The following is a 20,961-nucleotide window of genomic DNA, read 5'->3' as shown; positions in this document are numbered from 1 at the left end:
CTTGATGATAGTTTCTTATTTTGCCTTTTACCTGTTTCACCCTAATAAACCTTGTCTTGTTTAAACCAGTTTCCAGCTCCCCGCTGTGAATCCTTCTATGTGCAGCAGCCCCCAGCCAACCCCCCCTTTTAAGTTAAATAATAACAATAGTCAACCCCTATTTGTGACCTTGGGAGAACCACTGCAGTTTCCAATGGAGGGAATGGGGACACAGAACTCTGGTGGTGGGGACATAATGGAATTATACTTCTGTTATCTTATAATTTTGTTAATCAATATTAAGTCACTAATAAATTTTTTTTAAAAAAAAAAGGAGCTGGGAGCTCTGGCTTCTGTAATTGCTTCTCCTCTGGACATGAACGTTGGCAGGTGGATCCACACCCCCATCTGTTTCTATCTTTCCTTAGTAGGATAGGTCTCTGGAGATCCCAGAGAGAGAGAGAGATAGAAGGGACAGTATGGCATTGCTCCCCCATCCATCCACAGAACTCTGTAGTGTTGGGATTCAAACCCAGAGACTCAGGCAGGGCACAGGGTAGCATGTGTGTTGTAACCACTGAACCACCTTCAGGCCCTGCACTTGTCTCCACTGGCCTTGGCTGTGGGCTATACCCACTGAGTGGTTGGAGGCAGCGAGACATCTACAGGACAACACCACCTGCCAAGCAGTGCAGAGGAAGCATGAGGCCCCGGCCTGAACAGACCAGAGCACTGAGCTCTGCTGAGTCTCACGCCCCCTCCCCAGAGCTCTCCAGACCTCCCCTCCTCAGTTTCCCCAAGAAAACTGAGCAGAGGATAAAGGCTTCCGGATAAGGAGTACACGTAAATTATTCAGCCGTTTGACATTTAAAAAGCTATTTATAAAAATGATCATTTTTCTCAAGAAAATAAAAATAGTGAGAATCCGAAAACTGGCAGTTCTTGCTGGGGGAGATGCTCTGCAGAAGGCATTCAGGGTGGGGGGTGGAGGGGTTCCTGCAGATGTGTCCTCTCTCTCTCTCTCTCTCTCTCTCTCTCTCTCTCTCTCTCGTCCCTGACATTCAGCCCTTGTCACTCCACAGAGCTCATCTGTGCGTTGCTGGCTCCGACTGCAGTCACCCGTCCCACCCACTGGGCACGGGAGGAGGAGGTGGCATCTGAGAGCTGCGGAGGACGTGGGAGTTCCCTGGCAGGGCACTGGAAGTGACGTGGCTCCTCAGAGTCCTGAAGACTGTTTTTAGCTCTGAACTCAACAAGGAGGTGACTCTCCTAGGGAGGAGAATGCTGGCCTCCCCCTCCTCCTCCCCTCCCTCCTACCCCATGCCTGGCTGCTGTCTTCAGTGACTTGGTCCTGAAATGCTTTTTCTTCTGAGGCAACCAGCCATGGCTTGCCTGGGGGAGGGAGAGGAGCCACCAGTCCAGGTCCTTTGTGTCCACAACAGCATGAGTCTCCCAAGTCTGAGTCCAGTGGCCGTTGTCCACACTCAACAGGTCCTTTGGTCCTTTGGTCCTCCATTGGTCCTTTCCAGATTATTTTTAATTTTTTATTGGGGAATGGTTAATGGTTTACAGTAAATACATGTGTAAAATTTCTCAGTTTTCTGCAAAACACTCTCCCCCCAGCCCAGTTCCTCCTCCACCATCAGCACCAGGACCTGAGAGCCCCCCACCCCAGAGTCCTTTACTTTGGTGCAAGACACCAAACCCAGTCCACGCTCTGTTTAGTGTTTCCCCTTCTGTTCTGATTTGTCCACTTCCGTCCAAGAGTGAGACCAGCCTATCTTCATCCCAGGATTCCTTCAAACTCCATCCAAGAGGAGGGCAAGAAGGTGAAATCATCATTATTCACAGCTGAGTAGTATTCCATTCTGTATCTAGACCACGACTTTCTCAATCACTCATCTGTTGCTTCCAGGTTTTGGCTATTACAAATTGTGCTGCTATGAACACAGGTGCACACAAATGTCTTTGGATGGGTGTGTTTGTTTCCTTAGGATCTATCCCCAGGAGAGGATAGGTCCATGTCTAGATTTCTGAGAGTCTCCAGACTATTCTCCACAGGGGGTGGACCCATTGACATTCCCACCAGCAGTGTAAGAGGGTCCTTTGTGTCCACAGCCTCTCCAGCATTTGTTGTTACTGTCCTTTCTGATGTCTGACATTCTCACAGAGGTGAAGTGGTATCTCCTTGTTGTCTTTATTTGCATTTCTCTGACAATAACTTGGAACATCTTTTTCATGTTTGTTGGCCTTTTGAATCTCTTCTTTGGTGACTATTTTGTTCACACCCTCTCCCCACTTTTAGATGGAGTGATCTTTTTTGTTTGTTGCTGAGTCTGGTGAGATTTTTACCAGATGCCACCAGGTATCTCCATGGCTGTGAGCAGTGAGTAGAGTCCAGAACATGCTTCCAGGTGTTCTTAGAAGAGAACCAGCATCCTCAACAGAGACTAGGATGGGCCCATGGTCCCCGTTCAGCCATTGTGTTGGCTCCCAACAAGCCAGGATGCCACATCTGGACTGCTCCTGCCACACCTGCATGTCTAGGATGGGGTTGGGGAGCTGCCAGGTGTCCGTGTGTCCACACGTCACACCCTATGTGCACCTGTAAGCAGGTCTGTGACACCTGGGAGCAGAGCAGAGCAGAGACCCCCGCCTGCCACACCTGGCCTTTACCCAAGCTGGGCCTCAGAGCCGCACCCTCTCATGGCCAACTTGAAAGATTTCCACCAAGGCTTTTAGTTTTTATTGCTGGGGTTCAGTGCTGGCATCACACATCCACTGTTCCTGGAGGCCATTTTCTCACATTTTATTGGACAGGACAGAAAGAAATTGGGAGGGGAAGGGGACACAGAGAGGAGAGAAGCCTGCAGACCTGCTTCGCCACTTGTGAAAAGTCCCCCCTGCAGGTGGGCGAGTGGGGGCTCGAACCCTCCCCTTGTGCAGGTGCTTGCAGATGGCAGCACTGTGTGTATCTAACTGGGTGTGCTTCCACCACCTGGAGACCCCTCTTTTTTTTAACTTATGTATATTTTATTTACTTCTTTTCTTTCCCCCAGAGCCCTGCTCAGCTCTGGCTTATGGTGGTATTAGGGATTGAACCTGGGACTTTGGAGCCTCAGGCATATGAGTCTTTCTGCAGAAACATTATGCTGTTTCCCTCACCCTTGTATACTTTTTAAAAATGATAGAGAGAGAGAGAGAGAGAGAGAGACTCTCAGAGCATCACTCTGGCATCAAACTGAGACCTTCACATGTGCATGCCCAGTGCTGTATCACAGAGCTGCCTCCCAGGAGCCTGCATGGTGAACTCACCAGAGGACCCAGTTGGGAACTCCTCCCCTGAGCGCTGCCTGGAAGCCTGGTTGTTTCTGTAACGCTGCTCCTAGTTATATGTGTCCTTGGGCTGGAAGCTCTCCTTGCCTGCGTGGCAGTGCCTGTACTCCATCTCTTCAAGATGACAAGGGAACAGGACTGAAGAGATAGATCTCAGGCAGAAGCCCTCACCTGTGTGTCCTGGAGCCTCCCCTCCCCAGAGCCCTGCCCCACTAGGGAAAGACAGAGACAGGCTGGGGGTGTGGGTACACCTGCCAACACCATGCCCAGTGGAGAAGCAATGACAGAAGACAGACCTCCCACCTTCTGCATCCAAAAAAGAATTTTGGCCCATATTTACAGAGGGATAAAGAATAGGGAAGCTTCCAATGGAGGGGATGAGACATAGAACTCTGGTGGTGGGAGCTGTGTGGAATTGTGCCCCTATCATCTTACAACTTTGCAAATCAATATTAGGTCACTGTGCGGTTGAGAGGAATTGAGAGGCAGGGGGGTGGGGGGGAGAGGAAGAGAGGAAGAGAGGAAGAGAAAGACTGAGTGATGGTGCACTTGGTTGAACACACGTCTTATAAGGTGCAAGTACCCAGGTTTGAATGCCCACCTGCAGGGGGAGAGTTTTGCAAGTGGTGAAGCAGGGCTGCAAGTGTCTCACTATCTCCCCCTTCCCTCTTGATTTCTGGCTGTCTCTATCCAATAAGTAAATAAATAAGTAAGGGGGTGGGGAGAGGAAAGCAATGAGAGGGAGTGAGAGAAAGAATGAGAGTGAGAGAGAGAGAGAGAGCGAGAGAGCTGCAGCCCTGTTTCTCCCCTTGCAAAGCTCCCCCCTGCAAGTGGGGACTCATGACTCTCGCCCTTCCTATGGTGGGCACAGCACACTGGTGAAGAGCACGACAGGCTTCACTGACAAGCTACTGCCACACTCTCCGCAGCAGGAGACAGGGAGGCTGGGGGCTGGGTGGTGCTGCACCAGTTAAGTGCACACACCATGATGTGCACGGACCAGGCTTTGAACCGCTGGCCCCACCTGCGCGGGGGGGGGGGGGCAGCTTCACGAGTCAGAAAGCAGATCTGCAGGGGTCTTTGTGTCTCTCTCCCTCTCTATCTCTGCCTCCCTTTTTAATTTCTCTTTGCTCCCCCCACCCCCCCCAAAAAAAAGGGCCTCTGGGAGTGTTGGATCTGTGGTGCTGTTACCAAGCCCCAGTGATGACCCTAGTGGCAATAAAAGGGCTGTCTTGTCTTTGCTGCATTATAGGTCAAGCTGGGAGAAGCCATGCTAAGTGCAACTGTCCAGGAGGTGAAGGACTAATGCCAGTGACCTCCCTCAGCCGTGAGACTTTCGAAACAAAGCAAAGGAAGGCCAGGCCAAGGTGAGTCTGATTAAGTGCTCACATCACAGTGCACAGTGACAGGGTTCAAGTCCCTGGTCCCAACCTTCGGTGGTGGTGGGGAAGCTTCACTGGTGCTGAAGCAGGACTACAGGACTACTCTTTGTCTCTTTCTCTCTATTTCCTCTGTCCTCTCAATTTCTCTCTGTCTCTATGCAATAATAAGTAATATTACATATTTATAATATATGTGTGTGTGTGTGTCAACAACTATATTTCCTGTAAACCATTAATCCCCCCATTAAAAAGTAATAAAAGAAGTTAAGGGTAAGGCCACAGAGCTGTATACGTAATACCAGAATGAAAGAGAAATTTCTAAAATTAATTCCAGTGACATATGGAGCATGCTTGCCATGAAATGGCTTCTTAATACTTGTTTGCTTTTTTTTTTTTTTTTTGCCTCCAGGGTTATTGCTGGTGCTCGGTGCCTGCACCATGAATCCACTGCTTCTGGAGGCCATTTTTCCCCCTTTTGTTACCCTTGTTGTTGTAGCCTTGTTGTGGTCATTATTGTTGTTGTCGTTTGTTGTTGGATAGGACAGAGAAATCAAGAGAGGAGAGGAAGACAGAGAGGGGGAGAGAAAGACAGACACTTGCAGACCTGCTTCACCGCCTGTGAAGAGACTCCCCTGCAGGTGGGGAGGCGGGGGTTCGAACCGGGATTCCTACTCCGGTCCTGGTGCTTTGTACCACGTGTGCTTAACCTGATGCGCTACCACCCGACCCTGTTTGCCTTTTTTTTTTTTAAGGGTCCTTGTCCCCAGTTCAGCACCTATAAATATTGCAGAGTCTTGAGAAGTGTTAATTTACCCTCTCAAGGAATTAGAATTAGAATTCATATGCTGTTTGGAAAATACGGAATTCTGGACACTCACAATGATCACAGAAGTTATAGAAGACACCTCAGAATCGAGCACTGATCAGAGCCGCTTCCGTGTTCAGAGCAAAGCGTCTGTTGAGAATACGGTGGATAGCTATCTTTTCCTTCAATTTACTGCAGCTGCTATGCGACAAAAGTTATTTATACTTTTAGTCAGAGTCAGGGAATTTCTGTGGTGATTCTGCATGGAAAATATATTAGGTTCAGATCAACAGAGTGGAGATTACCATGAGGAGTGAGGGCTCTTGGGGTGATGACGGTTGGGCTGTAGATATTTAGACATTATTCAGTGTGGCAGACAAAACAGAGATACCAGGAGCCGGAAGGGTGAGGGTGTTGTAATTGTTTTCTGTGGCTGACAAGTTGCCGGGCCTTTGAGAAGATCTTTAGAAGGTGTGGTATTGAAAGAGCCAACACCCAACTCCTTTAACTAAGGGTCAACTATGGCCATGTGTTTATTATCTTTTAATTTTTTGATCTTTATTTACTGGCTAGAGACAGCCAGAAATCAAGAGGGAAGGGGGGAAGATAGAGAGACAGAGAGACACTTACAGCCCTGCTTCACCACTTGCAAAGCTTTCCCCCTGTAGATGGGAACTGGGGCCTTGAACCTGGGTCCTTACACATTGTAACATGTGCGCTCAACCAGGTGCACCAGGCTGGGGGTGTGGATCCACCTGGTCCCTGGACCCAAATCCTTTATGGGGAGCAGAAGGCGGGAGTTCTGGCTTCTGTCATTGCTTCTCCGCTGGACATGGGTGTCGGCAGGTGGATCCACACCCCCAGCCTGTGTCTGTCTGTCCCTAGTGGGGCAGGGTAGAGTGCATGCCTTACCACATGCAAAGACCTTGGCTGCAGCTTCAGCACCACCCACAGGGGAGCACCATGCATGGCACAAGGGAGCTCTACGGTCTCTCTCTCTTTCTTTCTTTCTTTCTTTCTTTCTTTCTTTCTTTCTTTCTTTCTTTCTTTCTTTTTATTATTTATTTTTATTTATAAAAAGGAGACATTAACAAAACCATAGAATAAGAGGAGTACAACTCCACACAATTCCCACCACCAGAACTCCATATCCCATCCCCTCCCCTGATAGCTTTCCTATTCTCTATCCCTCTGGGAGTATGGACCCAGGGTCATTGTGGGGTGCAGAAGGTGGAAGGTCTGGCTTCTGTAATTGCTTCCCCGCTGAACATGGGCGTTGACAGGTGGATCCGTACTCCCAGTCTGCCTCTCTCTTTCCCTAGTGGAGAAGGGCTCTGGGGAAGCAGAGCTCCAGGACACATTGGTGGGCTGTTTGTCCAAGGAAGTCTGGTCAGCATCATACTAGCATCTGGAACCTGGTGGTTGACAAGAGAGTTAACATACGAAGCCAAACAAATTGTTGAACAATCATGGACCTAAAGGCTGGAATAGTGCAGATGAAGAGTTGGGGGTTCTCCATTTTGTAGACAGCTAGTAGGCATATTTTAGTTAGATTCCAAAGGGCCTGTGGCTATACTAGTTTTTTTTTTCCCCTGAGCCTGACATCTGATATGCAGGTGGATCCAAGTTATTGTCTGGGGAGATGATGTCATGACTAGAAAAAGGACCAGAAAGCTGGATCAGGGAAGAGAGTAGCTCCCAAATATGGGAAAGGGGTATAAATATTGTTGACATGTTTCTGATGGAGCCAACTAGAGCCTGTGCCCCTGAGAGGTCTTGATATTTAGAGAAAAAAAATACCAATAACTCCCATTTTTTATCAGGTCTTTCTTCCTTCCTTCCTTCCTTCCTTCCTTTCTTTTCCTCCTTCCTTCCTTCCTTCCTTCCTTCCTTCCTTCCTTCCTTCCTTCTTTCTCTCCTTTCTTTTCTTCCTTCCTTCCTTTATATATTTCTTTCTTTCCCTCTCTCTCTTTCTCTCTTTCTTTCTTTCTTTCTTTCTTTCTTTCTTTCTTTCTTTCTTTCTTTTTCTTTCCTTCTCTCTCTTTTTTCTGTTGGGCTTTACCCAGAACCTTTCAGATGCTTCCTCCTCTGTCCTCCTGCTGTGGCCCTCCCTCCAGTCTTCACTGTGCTGATTCCCAGGCTCCTGCCCTGAGCCCTCTGTCTCATTCCTCCTTCTCCTGGGGCTCCCACCCTGAACATGACCTCAGTGACCAGTCAACCCTGGCTCCCAAACCCAGGACCTTAACACTAAACACCCTGCCACCACATACCTGCTCGTTGGAATTTTCCACCTGGATCCCCTCCCATTAGCACTTCAACTTGGCTTAAAACAACAGAACAGAAAAAAACCAAACACCATATTGGGTGGGAAAGGTTGTATTATGGTTCTGCTTGAGGCTCCAAAGTCCCAGGTTCAATCCCCTGCACTACTGTGAGAACTGAGCAATATTCTGTTAAACATTAAAACAAAGGGCAGTGGTTCATCTGCTTAAACATGCACATTACCATGTGCAAGGAGCTGGGTTCAAGCCCCTGCTCCATATCTACAGGGAGGAAGCTTCACAAGCAGTGAAACAGTGCTGCAAATGTCTCTCTGTCTCTCTCACTCTCTGTCTCCCCTGCCCCTCCCAATTTCTCTCTGTCCTAGTCAATCAAAAAGAAAGAAGAAAAAAAGAAAGGGAGAAGGAAGGAAGGAAGGAAGGAAGGAAGGAAGGAAGGAAGAAATAAAGGAGGGATGGCTGATAAGAAGAGTAGATTTGTAGTGTTGGCACCAAACTCCAGAGATAACCCTGATGGCAATAAAGAAATAAATAAAATAAACTCCATCACACCATGCTTCCTTGGCTGCTTCTTCTGGAAGCTTCTTCTATTGGGTTTTGCCCCTCTCGTAGACCCCCTGGGCTCCCTGGCCCAAGTATCTCCTCACCTCTCTGCCCACACTCTCCACTACAAGGACCCATGAGCTAGTGAGGCCATGTCACGCCTGAGGCAGGCTCACATCCGTGCCTCCAGTCAGTGGACAGAGGAAATAAGATGTGGGGACACCAGCCAGTCTGTCAGAGGGCTGGATGGAGCAAGATGGAGCAGGGCCAGGGTTCGGCAAACTGGCCGCTGGGCGTGAGCAGAGGTGTCTGTCCCCAGCCCTTGTATCTCAGTGTTTGCGATTCTGGGGATGTCACACCAAATCCAGGACTGTCATCTCTGCCTCCTCTGATGCTCAGGCCTTTGAGCTTAGATGGGTTTGCTCTATGAGCTGGGCCTGGAACTTGGACCTGGCAGGTCTCGGGACATCTCAGACTCCATAAGCACATGTCAGAACCATCAGTGAAAACACACCAACCCCCTTCCAGGTGGAATAGGATGGGGGGCTGAACATCATCCAGGTCTGCAGCTCTGAGCGGTGATCAGGACGCCACGCTGATGGTTCCAACGAACGCGGCTGTGTGTTTGCTTGTTTCTCCGCTCTCTCTGCTGGACAGCCTGCTGGTTATCTGTCTTTCTGGATGAGAAGCAGAAGCAGGTGCTCCTGGTCATGTGCACTATGCTTTCCCACAAGAGACTTTGCTTTTCCGGATCAGCACAATTTCAAGGGCACAGCTGGGCACCGCTGCCCCTCTGTGGAGTCTAAACAGACTTATGCTTGCGGTAAATGCAGTTCATCTTCTCCCAGGGCTAGGGCATGCCAAGACTTAAGCAGCACACAAAAAAAGGATTAGAAAAGTGAAAGCAAAGCATTAATTCCCCAGTAAAGGGGGGGGGGGGAAGAATGTACAAGGACTTGGGGTTGAACTCCCAGGACACAGCGGTGAGGTCTCTGGCCATGGAGGTCAGGATGGCATCTTAGTGACAGCCGCTCCTTGGTGTCTGCAGTGTCTGCATGTGACCCCATTTCAGAGCTGCCCTGCTCTACTTTGGGAGCAGCTTCAGGCCTGTGGTGTCTTTCCCACCTTCACTCAGTCTCTGCTTCTCCCTGTCTGAACAACTGCTCTCCAAATACTGAAACCCCCCCAAAAGTGATTTATGCTCTTATTCCACAAGTTGTTTTCTCCTCTGCGATGAGAGCCCATCAGAGTGAACAGGGCACAGAATTTATTTTACAATCATGTGTCTACGGGGCATTTGGAGGAAAAGCAATGTTGGATCTCTCTCCCAGCTGAAATTCTTTTGTCTTTCAGTTCTGTATTAGGGAGACTTTATTTATTCATTTTTTAGGTTACATCTGACCATATATGGTACACATTATAGAACTGTACTCTCAGGTTGATGAAGAATAAAGGAGATAATCTTTATAAAACACTCACTAAAATGGTAGCTTTGTCATTAATGTTATCACGCTTTAGTTAAAAAGAAAACAAGCACACTGCAGAAAGCCATCAGAGTTGAATGTCTTTTTTTGTGGCCCCTCTTTTTTTTTTAAACTTCATTTATTTACTGGATAGAGGCAGAGAAGGGGGAGGAAGAGAAAAGGAAAGAGACAGAAAGGCACCTGCTTCTCTTCTGAAGGTAGGGACTAGAGCCTTGAACCCAGATGCCTGAGAGCTAAAAAAAAACAAACAAAAAAACATGTGCTCACCCAGGTGCACCACCTCCCACCCCAGAGTAGAATGTCTTTGTTTCTTTGAAGGATTTTTTGTTTGTTTGTTTTTCCAAATGGTCAGCCCATGAGAGGTTTAGGGTCTTACCTGATTTGCAATTCTTTCTTAAGGTATTTTCGGAAAGAATTAAGAGAAAATAGGTCCTATCCCCTAAGCTTTCAAAACATGAACACACAGTTTCATTGTGACAGAATCTTATCTTTACGTCCATTTTTGATTTGGTGAGTTTTCTTTCTCTCTCTATCTCCTCCCATGGGATCTGCCAGAAGTGTGTCTAATGGATCCGTTATTTCAAAAGTCACCTTTTCTTCTCTACTCATCATTCTACTTTTGAAGGGAAGCACAGAGGCAATGAGTAAGACAACTTCATCTTTCTCAGTATTTGTCTTTACTTTCTTATTTCTTTCTGTTGGCATTCTTCTTTTTTTTTTTTTTTTCTTATCTTCCTTCCTTTCTTTTTTTTGAGTTGACATTCTAGCTTGTTATTTCTGGGCTATTTTCCTTCAAAGAGTCATGTTGGAAGCAGAGCAAACGTCTGATAGGAAAGGCTGGCCATTCAGTCGTATTTTATTTTTTCAATTTCCCTTTTAACTAGGATGACCATAGAATGTACCAAGCCAAGCGAGACACCTTTGACAGGGAGTGAAAGAGAGGGCTATTAATAATTACGCAGGGATTGCGGGCATAAACTGGGCCTGCTCACATGAACTCAGAGGTATGTGCATATGTGCATTATTTAAGAGTGTGTTTCAGTTTTCAGTCACATGGAGGTCAGAAAATCCTGTCGGTGTTTTACAAGTGGAATTTGCTGACACTTCCTTTGTGGTGGACTGAAGTGGCCACATGTTTATAAATATTCCACATCTGCTTGTCCTTTGGGATCCGCTACTTTTCAGAGCTCTCATTTTGTAACCAGACCATTCAGCTCTCCCAGACTTCATAGGTCTGCGTTGAGTCTAGTGGCTGTACTGTTTTGATGATGAGGCAGTTCAGATCTGTTGTGATTAGAGATTCAGAATGTGCCCTCAGAAACTTGTCAGTTTTTGTGCTAGCTGTGTTGCTCTATATAGTACGAGGCTCTGTCGTTAGTTGTTAATTGGTTAATTAGTGTATCGTCTTTGTAGATTCTTCTCTTCATCATTAAAATTCCTTTTAGATTATTTTTTCTCATTTAATTTGAGGGAGGAGGGAGAGGGAGAGGGAGAGGGAGAGGGAGAGGGAGAGGGAGAGGGAGAGGGAGAGGGAGAGAGGACAATACTGCTTCCCCATGGTGCTACCATGTGGGCCTGGGGCTTGAATTCAGATCCTTGCCCATGGTAAAGAGAATTCTCTATCAGGTGAATTATTGCCAAGACACTAAGGTTTAATTCTGTAGGTCTTAACAGATTTCTTTTTGTTTCTCCACCGCATTTTAGTCTGTCTTTTTTTTCCCCCCTTCCATTTTATTCGCTAGGACAGAGAGAAAGTGAGCAGGGAGGGGAGACAGAGAGAAAGAGATACCCACAGACCTGCCTCATCATTTGTGAAGCCTCCCCCTGCAGGTGGGGAGTGAAGGCTCGAACCCAGGTCCTTTTTCAGGTCCTTCAGCACAGTACTATGTGCACTTAACTGGGTGTGTCACTGCCTGGCCCCTGTTATATATTTTTGTTTTAAGTACTTTAAGACACACACAGAGAGAGAGAGAGAGAGAGAGAGAGAGAGAGAGAGAGAGAGAGAGGGAGAGGGAGAGGGGGAGGGGGAGAGGGAGAGGGAGAGATGCCAGAGCCCCTCTCAGCTCTGGGTAATGGTGGTGCTGGGGACTGAACCTGGGACCTTGGCGCCTCAGGCAGGAGAGTTTAGTGGAGTGTCCTCTGGCGACCTAGCACTGCCCCTGTGTTGCAGGGCTCTAACCTCAGATGCACAGCAAGTCAGAAGCCCTGTTCTGTGAGCTACTTCTCCAGCCCCAAACAAAACAGGTCCAATCTGAATCTCTCAGAAGCAAGTAATTCAATCTTTTATATTTATAGTGACCACCAAGATAATGGCCTCTTATTCTCTCATCTTGTTTTTTATGTGTCATACTTGATGTTGCTCTACACACCTGTTTCTACTGCTTTCTGCAGTTTTTTTTTTTTTTCCCCAGTGAAGGAGCTTTCTCCTCTTTGTTCACACTCTACTTATCTAAAAATCCTTTGTTCTAATAGAGATCCCTATGCTTTAAAATGAATTAAAAATTATCTTTATTTCTTGGATAGAGATAGCCAGGAATTGAGAGGGGAGCGGGAGATAGAGAGGGAGAGTGACAGACACCCGCAGCCCTGCTTCACAACGCATGAAGCGTTGCCCCTGCAGGTGGGGTAAAAATGAATTTTAAACAATGTTTACTAATGTCCTTCCTTATTGGCCTCTTTCTGATGCAACTGAGAATGCCTGTGAACTGCATGTCCTGATTCTCCCCAGTAGTCTTTTTCTTTCTTTTGTTGAATATTTTGTTTCTGCCTTGTTTTGAAATTCCTCTGAAGCTTATTTTTGTCACGTTGAGCTGGGGTGTGTTAGCTAAGGGTTCCACAGACATAGGAAGAGTGGAGATGTCCTGCCTTGTCTATCACATGGACTTGGGCCCCTGGTCCAGTGAGTTGGACAAGTCACCGTCTCTGGTCACTGCTGTGAGATAGCAGAGGACATTTGGAAAGGGAGCTGCCTCCTTCTTGCTTGAGAGTCTGGGATACTAAGCAGCACAGACAAGGAATAGCACAGTATTCAGTGGGAGTGAGACTGCTGTGGCTTGGGGGAAGCACACAGTCATAATAAACACAGGCCAGCTCTAGAGGAAACACTTCTTTAACATAAGAGTGATGTGACAGCACAGAATCTTCTATGCATCAACGAACACTTTTTTCTAAATTAGTGATTTAATAATGATGAACAAGACTGGAAGATCACAGGGTTATAATTCCACAAAGTCTTCACCACCAGTTTCATGTCCCATCCCCTCCATTGGAAACTTCCCTGTTCTTTATCCCTCTGGGAGCATGGACCCAAATTCTTTATGGGGAGCAGATGGTGGGAGTTCTGGCTTCTGTCATTGCTTCTCCGCTGGATATGGGTGTTGGCAGGTGGACCCACACCCCCAGCCTGTTTCTGTCTTTCCCTAGTGGGGCAGGGCTCTGGGGAGGGAAAGTTCCAGGACACATGGGTGAGGGTGTCTGCCCAGGGAGGTCAGGGTGGCGCCATGGCAGCATTTGCAGCTTGGTGGCTGAAAGGTGGTAAGATATAAAGCAGGACAAATTGCTTAATAAACAGCAAATACACACAGCATTTTAATAAAAACTTTGCACACGGGGAACCCCACACTACGCTGTCTTATTAGCACTGGCATGTGGCTGAGGGTGGTGGGGGTCCAGGGGACTGACCTAGGAGGGGGTAGGGGTAAGGGCAGGAAGAAGCAGGTGATTAGTGCATTGGAGGGGGAGGGACAAGGAGACTTTGCAGGAACATCATACAGGTGGGTGCTTGTGGACACGTTGGCCCACCTGGAGCAGGAGAGGTTTCAGCTTCAATCCCCTGCACCCCCCATAAGCTAGAGCTGAGCGGTGCTCTAGAAAAAACAAAAAAGGTTGAGCTACTGAGGGGCCCTGGCATGACAAGCTGTGTCTACAGAGAGGCAGGGAAGTCACGTGGGAGATGGCTGGGTGGGTAGAGCCCAGGTGGGCTGCCTACCCCTCACCCAATATGCCGAAGCCAGCCTCTCTCAGTGAGCCCGGCTCAAAAACAAAAAGATAAGAACGAAAATGGCGGGGTACATCTTCAAGATCTTAAGGGTGGCTCATGCAGGGGGTGAGGTTTCTGATGCCTTCTTTTCCTTTTTTCTCCATATTAAAAATTAATTACCTAATTTGGTAGAGACAGAGAAATGGAGAGTGAAGAGGGCGATAGAGTGGAAGAGAAGCAGACACCTGCAGACCTGCTTCAATGCTTCTGAAGTGTCCCCCCTGCAGGTGGAGAGCGGGGGGGGGGGGGGGGGCTCGAACTCAGGTCGCTGCTCATTGAACTCAGTGTGCGCTCAGAGGCTGGGCACCCGCTCCGGGCGGGGGGAGCAGAACGGAGGCTCTCAGACCACGCGGGTGGCGCTCAGGGCCACACCTGCGGGATTCCGCTCACCTGGGCCGCTCAGAGCGGCGGAGTGACGCCACGAAGCCCCGCCCACAAACAGTAAACCACGCCCACGGGCCCGCGCCCCTCCTCCTAGCAAGGCCACACCGCCCACTTTTGCTGACACGCTCACCGGGGCCACGCCCACAGCTCCTCGGAGCCCCCGCTCTGGGCGGCGGAAGCGGAAGTGGCGGTGGGCGCGCCGGAAGCCGGAAGCAGAGTGGGGTGGCGCGGGCGGCGGGCTGCGCGGCCATGGCGGAGAAGTTCGACCACCTGGAGGAGCACCTGGAGAAGTTCGTGGAGAACATCCGGCAACTCGGCATCATCGTCAGCGACTTCCAGCCCAGCAGCCAGGCCGGGCTCAACCAGAAGCTGTGAGTGCGCCGCCCTCCGGGCCTGGGGCCGTGGGGCTGGGGGATTCGGGGGGCGCAGGGCCGGGAGACGCGGGGCCGGAGGATTCGGGGGGCTGGGGGCTTGGGGACCGGGGGCGCGGGGCCGGAGGATTCGGGGGCCGAGGGATTCGGGGGGGCGCGGGGCCGGGGGACGCGGGGCTGGGGGCTTGGGAACCGGGGGGTTGGGGGCGCGGGGGATTCGGGGGCCTGGGAACCGGGGGGGTTGGGGGCCGGGATCTGGGGCCAGGAGGCGGGGAGCCGGGAGGTTGGGGGCCGCGAGACGGGGCGCTGGGTATCCGGGAGATGGGGGTCCCGGGAGATCGGGGTCCCGGAGGTGGGCTCCCGGCAGGCGTGGGGTTGGCGATGGGGGGCCAAGGCGGGCGACCCGGAGGCGGGGAGTCTCCCCCGGGAGCGAGCGGGTGCGGGTGGCGGGTCCCTGGCCGGATACCCCGACCCGCTGGGTCTGGGCCGCCACCACCCGGCTGCGGAGCCCCTGGGGCGGCTGGGGAGAGGCAGGGCGCTGACATGGGGCGGGCGGGGGATGCTGCCCCTGGAGGATGACGAGGTGGATGCTGCTCCCCCACGCTGACGGCGCCCCTTTCACCCCCAGGAACTTCATCGTCACCGGCTTGCAGGACATCGACAAGTGCAGGCAGCAGCTTCACGACATCACGGTGCCTCTGGAGGTTTTTGAGTAAGTGCCTCCGGGCTGGGCCGCTGTGTCCTGTGCGGTTGGGTGCTGGGGGGCGTCAGGCACGAAAACAACCCCCCCCCCCCCCCATGGAGTTTATACCCAGCAGAAAAGGCCGGTGGGGGCTGGGAGCAGCTCCCCTGGGCTTGATGTCTGGCAGCAGGTGGCAGCGCCTTGGTGCCTCTTCTGTTCAGAACACGGTAAAAGAAGGGGCCGACGGGTGGGTTAAGTGCACACGGCAGGAAGCGCTAGGACCCACACAAGGATCCCGGGTTCGAGCCCCCGGCAGGGGAGTCGCTTCACAGGTGGTGAAGCAGGTCTGCAGGTGTCTGCCTTTCTCTTCCCCTCTCTGTCTTCCCCTCTCTCCATGTCTCTCTGTTCTTTAATAAGATAATTGGAAAAAAAAAAAGGCCTCCGGGAGCTGTGGACTTGTAGTGCAGACACAAAGCCCCAGCAAATACCCTGGAGGCAAAGAAAGAAAAAAGAAATGGTGAAAGAACAGACTGGAGAGACTCTTCAGGGGTGTCGGTCACACTTGACACCCGAGTTCATTCCGCACAGACCACTCAGTCGGAAGAAACCTCAGTTGTAGACTGAGAAGAGCACACGTGAGTAGCAGTCCGCTCAGCTGTGGAAACACCCCAGCCCCTCACGTCCGGTGTAGACAGCAAACAGCCACAGCCCACAGCGTTCTCTTTCCTTAAGGCTTAAAAAAAAAAAGAAGTCGGTTGATTGATGTCCTTCACCACCAGCAGGGTTATCGGTCTACCTCTCCAGGGGGCCACTGCTCCTTTTCTCTGTTTTGACTTGATAGCACAGAGAGAAATTGAGGGGGAGGCGGCTGGAGAGACAGATGCCCGCAGAGCTGCTTCACGGCTCCTGAAGCAGATGGCAGTGGGGACTTGAACCCGTGTCCTCGTGCCCGGTGTCGTGTGCCCTGGGCGGGCGTACCACTGCCTGGCCTCCCAAGATGAAGTCTGAGGGGCTGTGTTACCCACCGGCGTTGTTAGCTTGGGGGAGGTTACCATGCAGGGGTTACAGCTCCAGGCCCTGGCGGTGACTGTGGCCTGGAGCCCGGGATCTGGATGGCCCCGCGCTGGTCTGGTTCTGCGGGCAGGAGGTTTACTCACCGATGGCGTGTGGCTTCCGATTCTGGCGGGTCAGTGTGGCCACATCTGCTGGGCAGAGGGGCAGGCGAGCTTCCTGGGCAGGGCGTCCAGTGGCTGGTGAGCAGAAGGTGCCGAGAGCAGGCTCGGGCTGTCGTCGTGCCAGGCCGCGGAGGCCTCTGCACGGCCGTGTCTGCCGCACAGATGAGCCTCGGGGCTGGTGTCTGCAGAGAGGACTTGGTCTCGGCCTGGGAAGAAGATGATCCCAGCCTGGATACGTGAAGTGGCCGCTCACACAGGACACGCCAGATGGTTCGCATGCCTTCCTTGTTTAGGACACGTCAGATACTTTATCTCCTCCCTCCCTCTCTTCCATTTTTTCTTTTTTCATTTTGGATAGAGACAGACTGAGAGGGAACAGGGAGAAAGACACCTACAGCCATGCTTCGCCACTTAAGAGGCTTCTTCCTCCCTGCAGGAGGAGTGCAGGGGCTGCACTGGGGTCCCCGTGCACTGCAACGTGTGCACCCTACCGGGGACACCACCACCTGCCCCCTCATGTCCCTGTGAGCCTGCCTGGGTGATGGCTAACTTTGATTTCATTTATGTTTAAATCTTGTATTATTTATTTCATATTAATGAACAACAGAGAGAGAAAGGCCAGAACCCTGCTGAGCTCTGGCTGATGGTGGTGCTGGGGATTGAACCTGAGAACTCGGAGTCTCAGGCAGGAGAGTCTTGCAGAACCACTGTGCTGTCTCCCCTTTTCTGTCTGAAATAAAAAGAAAGAACTGACTGACTGGAGCAGAGGGCTTGTGTGTACGTGAGGCCCGACTGGCACGCAGAGGCTTGGTGCCCCCTCCCCATGGGGGCAGTGGGGCTCTGTGTGCAGCAGCCTTGGGCTGGGCTCGGTGCTCGGTCCCCTCCAGCCCCAGGCTGACGTGTGGTGTCTTACTGGCTCTGAAGCCCCCGGCGTCAGAGAGGAGGCCGGGGACCTTGTCAGCACGCTGTGGCATGTGCCGTGGTGCTGCTGTGGGTGCCGGGGACTCCATGTCCCCAGTCCTGCTGGTGGGAGGTGCGAGGCTGCGCCCAGGGTGTCCCGGCCCAGAGCCACGGGAAGGGGGAGAGGGTTCTCTTTACAGGCGGAGACACAGGTCTGACGGGGACCACAGCACCAGAGCTTCCCCCAGTGCGTGGGGGCCGGGCAAAGCCCCCACTGTCTGGCCCAAGAGCGTTGTCTTTTTGGTGTCTCCCCACTGTTCCCAGGAAACAGGAAGTGGGTGCCGGCGCCCAGGCAGGAACGGCGGCTGAGCTGTCTGTGTTTTCAGGTACATCGACCAAGGCCGGAACCCCCAGCTCTACACAAAAGAGTGCCTGGAGCGGGCCATTGCCAAGAACGAGCAGGTGAAGGGGAAGATCGACACCATGAAGGTGAGTGAGGGGCCTGCAGGCCGGCTTGTTACCGCGTGTGCACACGTGCGTGTGTGTGCGTGTGTGTAGCCCCTGCACTGCCACACACAGGGATCCCCCGGTTCAGGCGCCCATTCTACCTGCAGGGCTGCAGGGCGGCCTCTGCCTCTCATCTCCCACTTCCCTCTTAATTTCTCTCTGCCTCGATCCAAAATAAGTGAAGCAAAAAAAAAAAAAAAAAATTGACTAAAGGAAGTAGAGCCTGTTCTTTCCTCCCCTGTAAAGAGAGGCCAGACCTGCCCAGCTCCGGCTGATGGTGTCGGGGGTTGAACCCGGGACCTCAGAGCCTCAGGCGGGAGAGTCTTTGCGGAGCCATCGTGCTGTCTCCCTGTGAGTGTCACTTGCACACTGGGAACTCAGCCTTATGCCGCAACACGGTCCCACGCCCCATCTCTGGTTCTGGGGGTCTCTCCTCACGGTCCCACGCCCCGTCTCTGGTTCTGGGGGTCTCTCCTCACGGTCCCATGCCCCGTCTCTGGTTCTGGGGGTCTCTCCTCACAGTCCCATGCCCCCGTCTCTGGTTCTGGGGGTCTCTCCTCATGGTCCCATGCCCCCGTCTCTGGTTCTGGGGGTCTCTCCTCATGGTCCCATGCCCCCGTCTCTGGTTCTGGGGGTCTCTCCTCACGGTCCCATGCCCCCGTCTCTGGTTCTGGGGGTCTCTCCTCACGGTCCCACGCCCCGTCTCTGGTTCTGGGGGTCTCTCCTCTTTGTTATGTGGGGGTGGTCCCTGCCTCCTGGCTTACTATGGGTTTCTTTGCTGAGATCCAGAAAGTTCTGAGTCGGGGGGCCGGGTGGTGGCACGCCTGGCTGGGTGCGCAAGTTACCATGTGCAAGAACCCAGGTTTGAGCCCCCCGCCCCCGCCTGCAGGGGGGCTGCAGGTGTCTCTGTCTCTCTCCCTCCCTATCTCCCCCTTCCCTCTCAACTTCTGGCTGCCTCTATCCAATAAACAAATAAAGTTAATTAAAAAAAAAAAATTCTGAGTCGGGGCCGGGTGGTGGCGCACCTGGTTGAGTGAGGACCCGCGTCACAGTGCAGAGGCCGGGGTTCAGGCCCCTGGCCCCATCTCCAGGGGGAGGCTCCATGAGCTGGGGAGCAGGGCTGTGGGTGTCTCTCTATCTCTTGATTTCTCCCTGTCTCAGAATTTGTGTGCACCTTGAATGGGAACCTGTGTTTCTCTCTTGTTGAACTTGACTCACGCGAGCGCTCTGTGCATTGGCCTTTGGCGTCAGTGGGTAGCGAACCTGCGGCCACCATCCTGTCTCCACTCCAGTCCCCCGCAGCCCTGCCTGGCCCTCCCTGTCCTCTCTCTGCTGCCCCGGGGGACCCCGCGGGTGGTGGTGTCCAGGGGCTGGGTCTGAGCTGCTCTCTGGAAGCCTGCAGGCTCTGAGCTCAGTGTGACTGCGGGTCCCAAGGCCAAGCTGAGTGGCCAGCAGGCTCATCTGGGCGTCTGCGTGCAGGGCGGCAGTCTGGCCGGCGGGCCGGTCGGTTGCTCACACGCAGCTGTTCTGTTCACCTCCTTTATCATTCTGTCTCTTCTCAGAAATTTAAAAGCCTGTTGATCCAAGAACTCTCCAAAGTATTCCCGGAAGACATGGCCAAGTACCGGAGCATCCGCGGGGAGGAGCACCCCGGCCCCTAGTGTGTCGCCCCGTCTGTGCCCCCGGGATCGCCATGACCCCCGGGTCCCCGTGTGGCAGCTCGGAGCCCACGTCCGGGGCCGTCCTCCATCGTCAGCTGCTGTCCTCGCCTGGGCCCCTGTCCCGAGGCGTCCCTTCAGGTTGGTGGCCGATGGCGCAGCCCCAGAGGGAGGCGTCCGTCCCTGGGACTCAACGCCTGGGGACACTGCGCTCTCTGTCCATGTCAGCCAGCTAGCCAGCCAGCCAGCCAGCCAGCCAGAAACCAGCCTGGGGAACCAGCTCACCGTGAGGCCCGTCCTGGGGTTTTGTATTTTGCGTCTGCAGGCCAAGAGCGACAGGCTCAGGGTGACCTGACCCGCGTCACAGGTGCAGCCTGGCGTGTGAGTGGCTCTGCGTCCTTTGTTTCACCTTTTCCCCAGTGTGGTGCAGTGTACCTTGTAAATGGCCAGGATCATTTTCTTTTTTATTTATTTTTAAATTTTAATAGTGATTGTGGGCCGGATGGTGGTGCACCCGGTGAAGTGCCAGGACCTGCACGGGGGGTTTGGGCTTGAGCCCTCGCTCCCTCCCCTCCTGCAGCGGGGACTTTCACTTCACGAGCAGTCAGGCAGGGCTGCAGGTGGTTATCTGTTCCTCTCCCTCTCTGTCTCCCCTGCCCCTCTCAGTTGCGCTCTGTCCTATTGAATAAAAATGGGGAAAAAGAAAAAATGGCCTCCAGGAGCTATGGATTCATAGTGCTGGCACTGAGTTCATGACTGGAGGGGAAAAACATATATTTTACGTGTGATTGACAAGATTGAAAGATGATACGGGTTTGATTCCACAGCACGCCCACCACCTTGTCCCCCTCGCCCAGGGGTAGCCGCCATAGTTCTAAGGCCGGAGTTGGGGGCTGACGTATACATGGATTTTCTCCCCTTCCTCAGTGTATGTGTCTCAGCTCTCTATTCCAGTCACCAGTGGACTCACCCCCCCATTCTTTGTTTTTTCTCTTCCCTCTCTGATGGTGCAAAAACAAAGGTTCCTGGTCACAAATGTCCCAAGTCCCACTGGAGTTGGGGCTCAGAGCCCTCTGGTCGTCTTCCCCTGACATTTCTCCCCTCTGGGAGTCTAGACCAAGTTCTTTATGGGGAGCAGAAGAGGGGAGTTCTGGCTTCTGTAAGTGCTTCCCTGCTGGATGTGGACGCTGGCAGGTCTGGGATGGTTTCCATGGAAACCATCCTGCAGGCCGTCAGGCAGTGGGAGTGGGAATGCCGCTTCCGGCTTTCCCCAGAGACACTGGAGTGCCGGGCTAGCGACCCAGGAACCAAGCTGGTGGTGGCGAGGCGTCTTCAACACTTATTCATCTGAGCGTCCCAGAGGGGGGCGGTAGCACCTGGCAGAGGCTCAAGGGCCAGTGTCAGGACCCTGGTCAGAGTGCCCCTGTTCTTCCAGGC

General features: G+C 52.2%; 1 protein-coding gene and 1 long non-coding RNA gene across 3 annotated transcripts in view; both read left to right on the top strand.

The window, feature by feature from the left end:
• The window catches only part of LOC132538586 (uncharacterized), an 890,943-nt gene that overhangs the window by 394,113 nt on the left and 475,869 nt on the right, over positions 1-20,961 (top strand). The window lies entirely within an intron of this gene.
• On the top strand, positions 14,430-20,233 carry MED10 (mediator complex subunit 10). The gene is made up of 4 exons (XM_007520565.3): positions 14,430-14,602; positions 15,231-15,314; positions 17,746-17,848; positions 19,429-20,233. The coding sequence occupies exons 1-4, from the start codon at positions 14,481-14,483 to the stop codon at positions 19,525-19,527; spliced, it is 408 nt and encodes a 135-aa protein (XP_007520627.1). The 5' UTR covers positions 14,430-14,480; the 3' UTR covers positions 19,528-20,233.

This window comes from Erinaceus europaeus, chromosome 5 (genome assembly GCF_950295315.1).
Source record: "Erinaceus europaeus chromosome 5, mEriEur2.1, whole genome shotgun sequence".
NCBI classification, from domain to species: Eukaryota; Metazoa; Chordata; class Mammalia; order Eulipotyphla; family Erinaceidae; genus Erinaceus; species Erinaceus europaeus.
The sequence above is the reverse complement of the archived record's forward strand: the minus strand, read 5'-3'. Positions and strand labels throughout refer to the sequence as shown.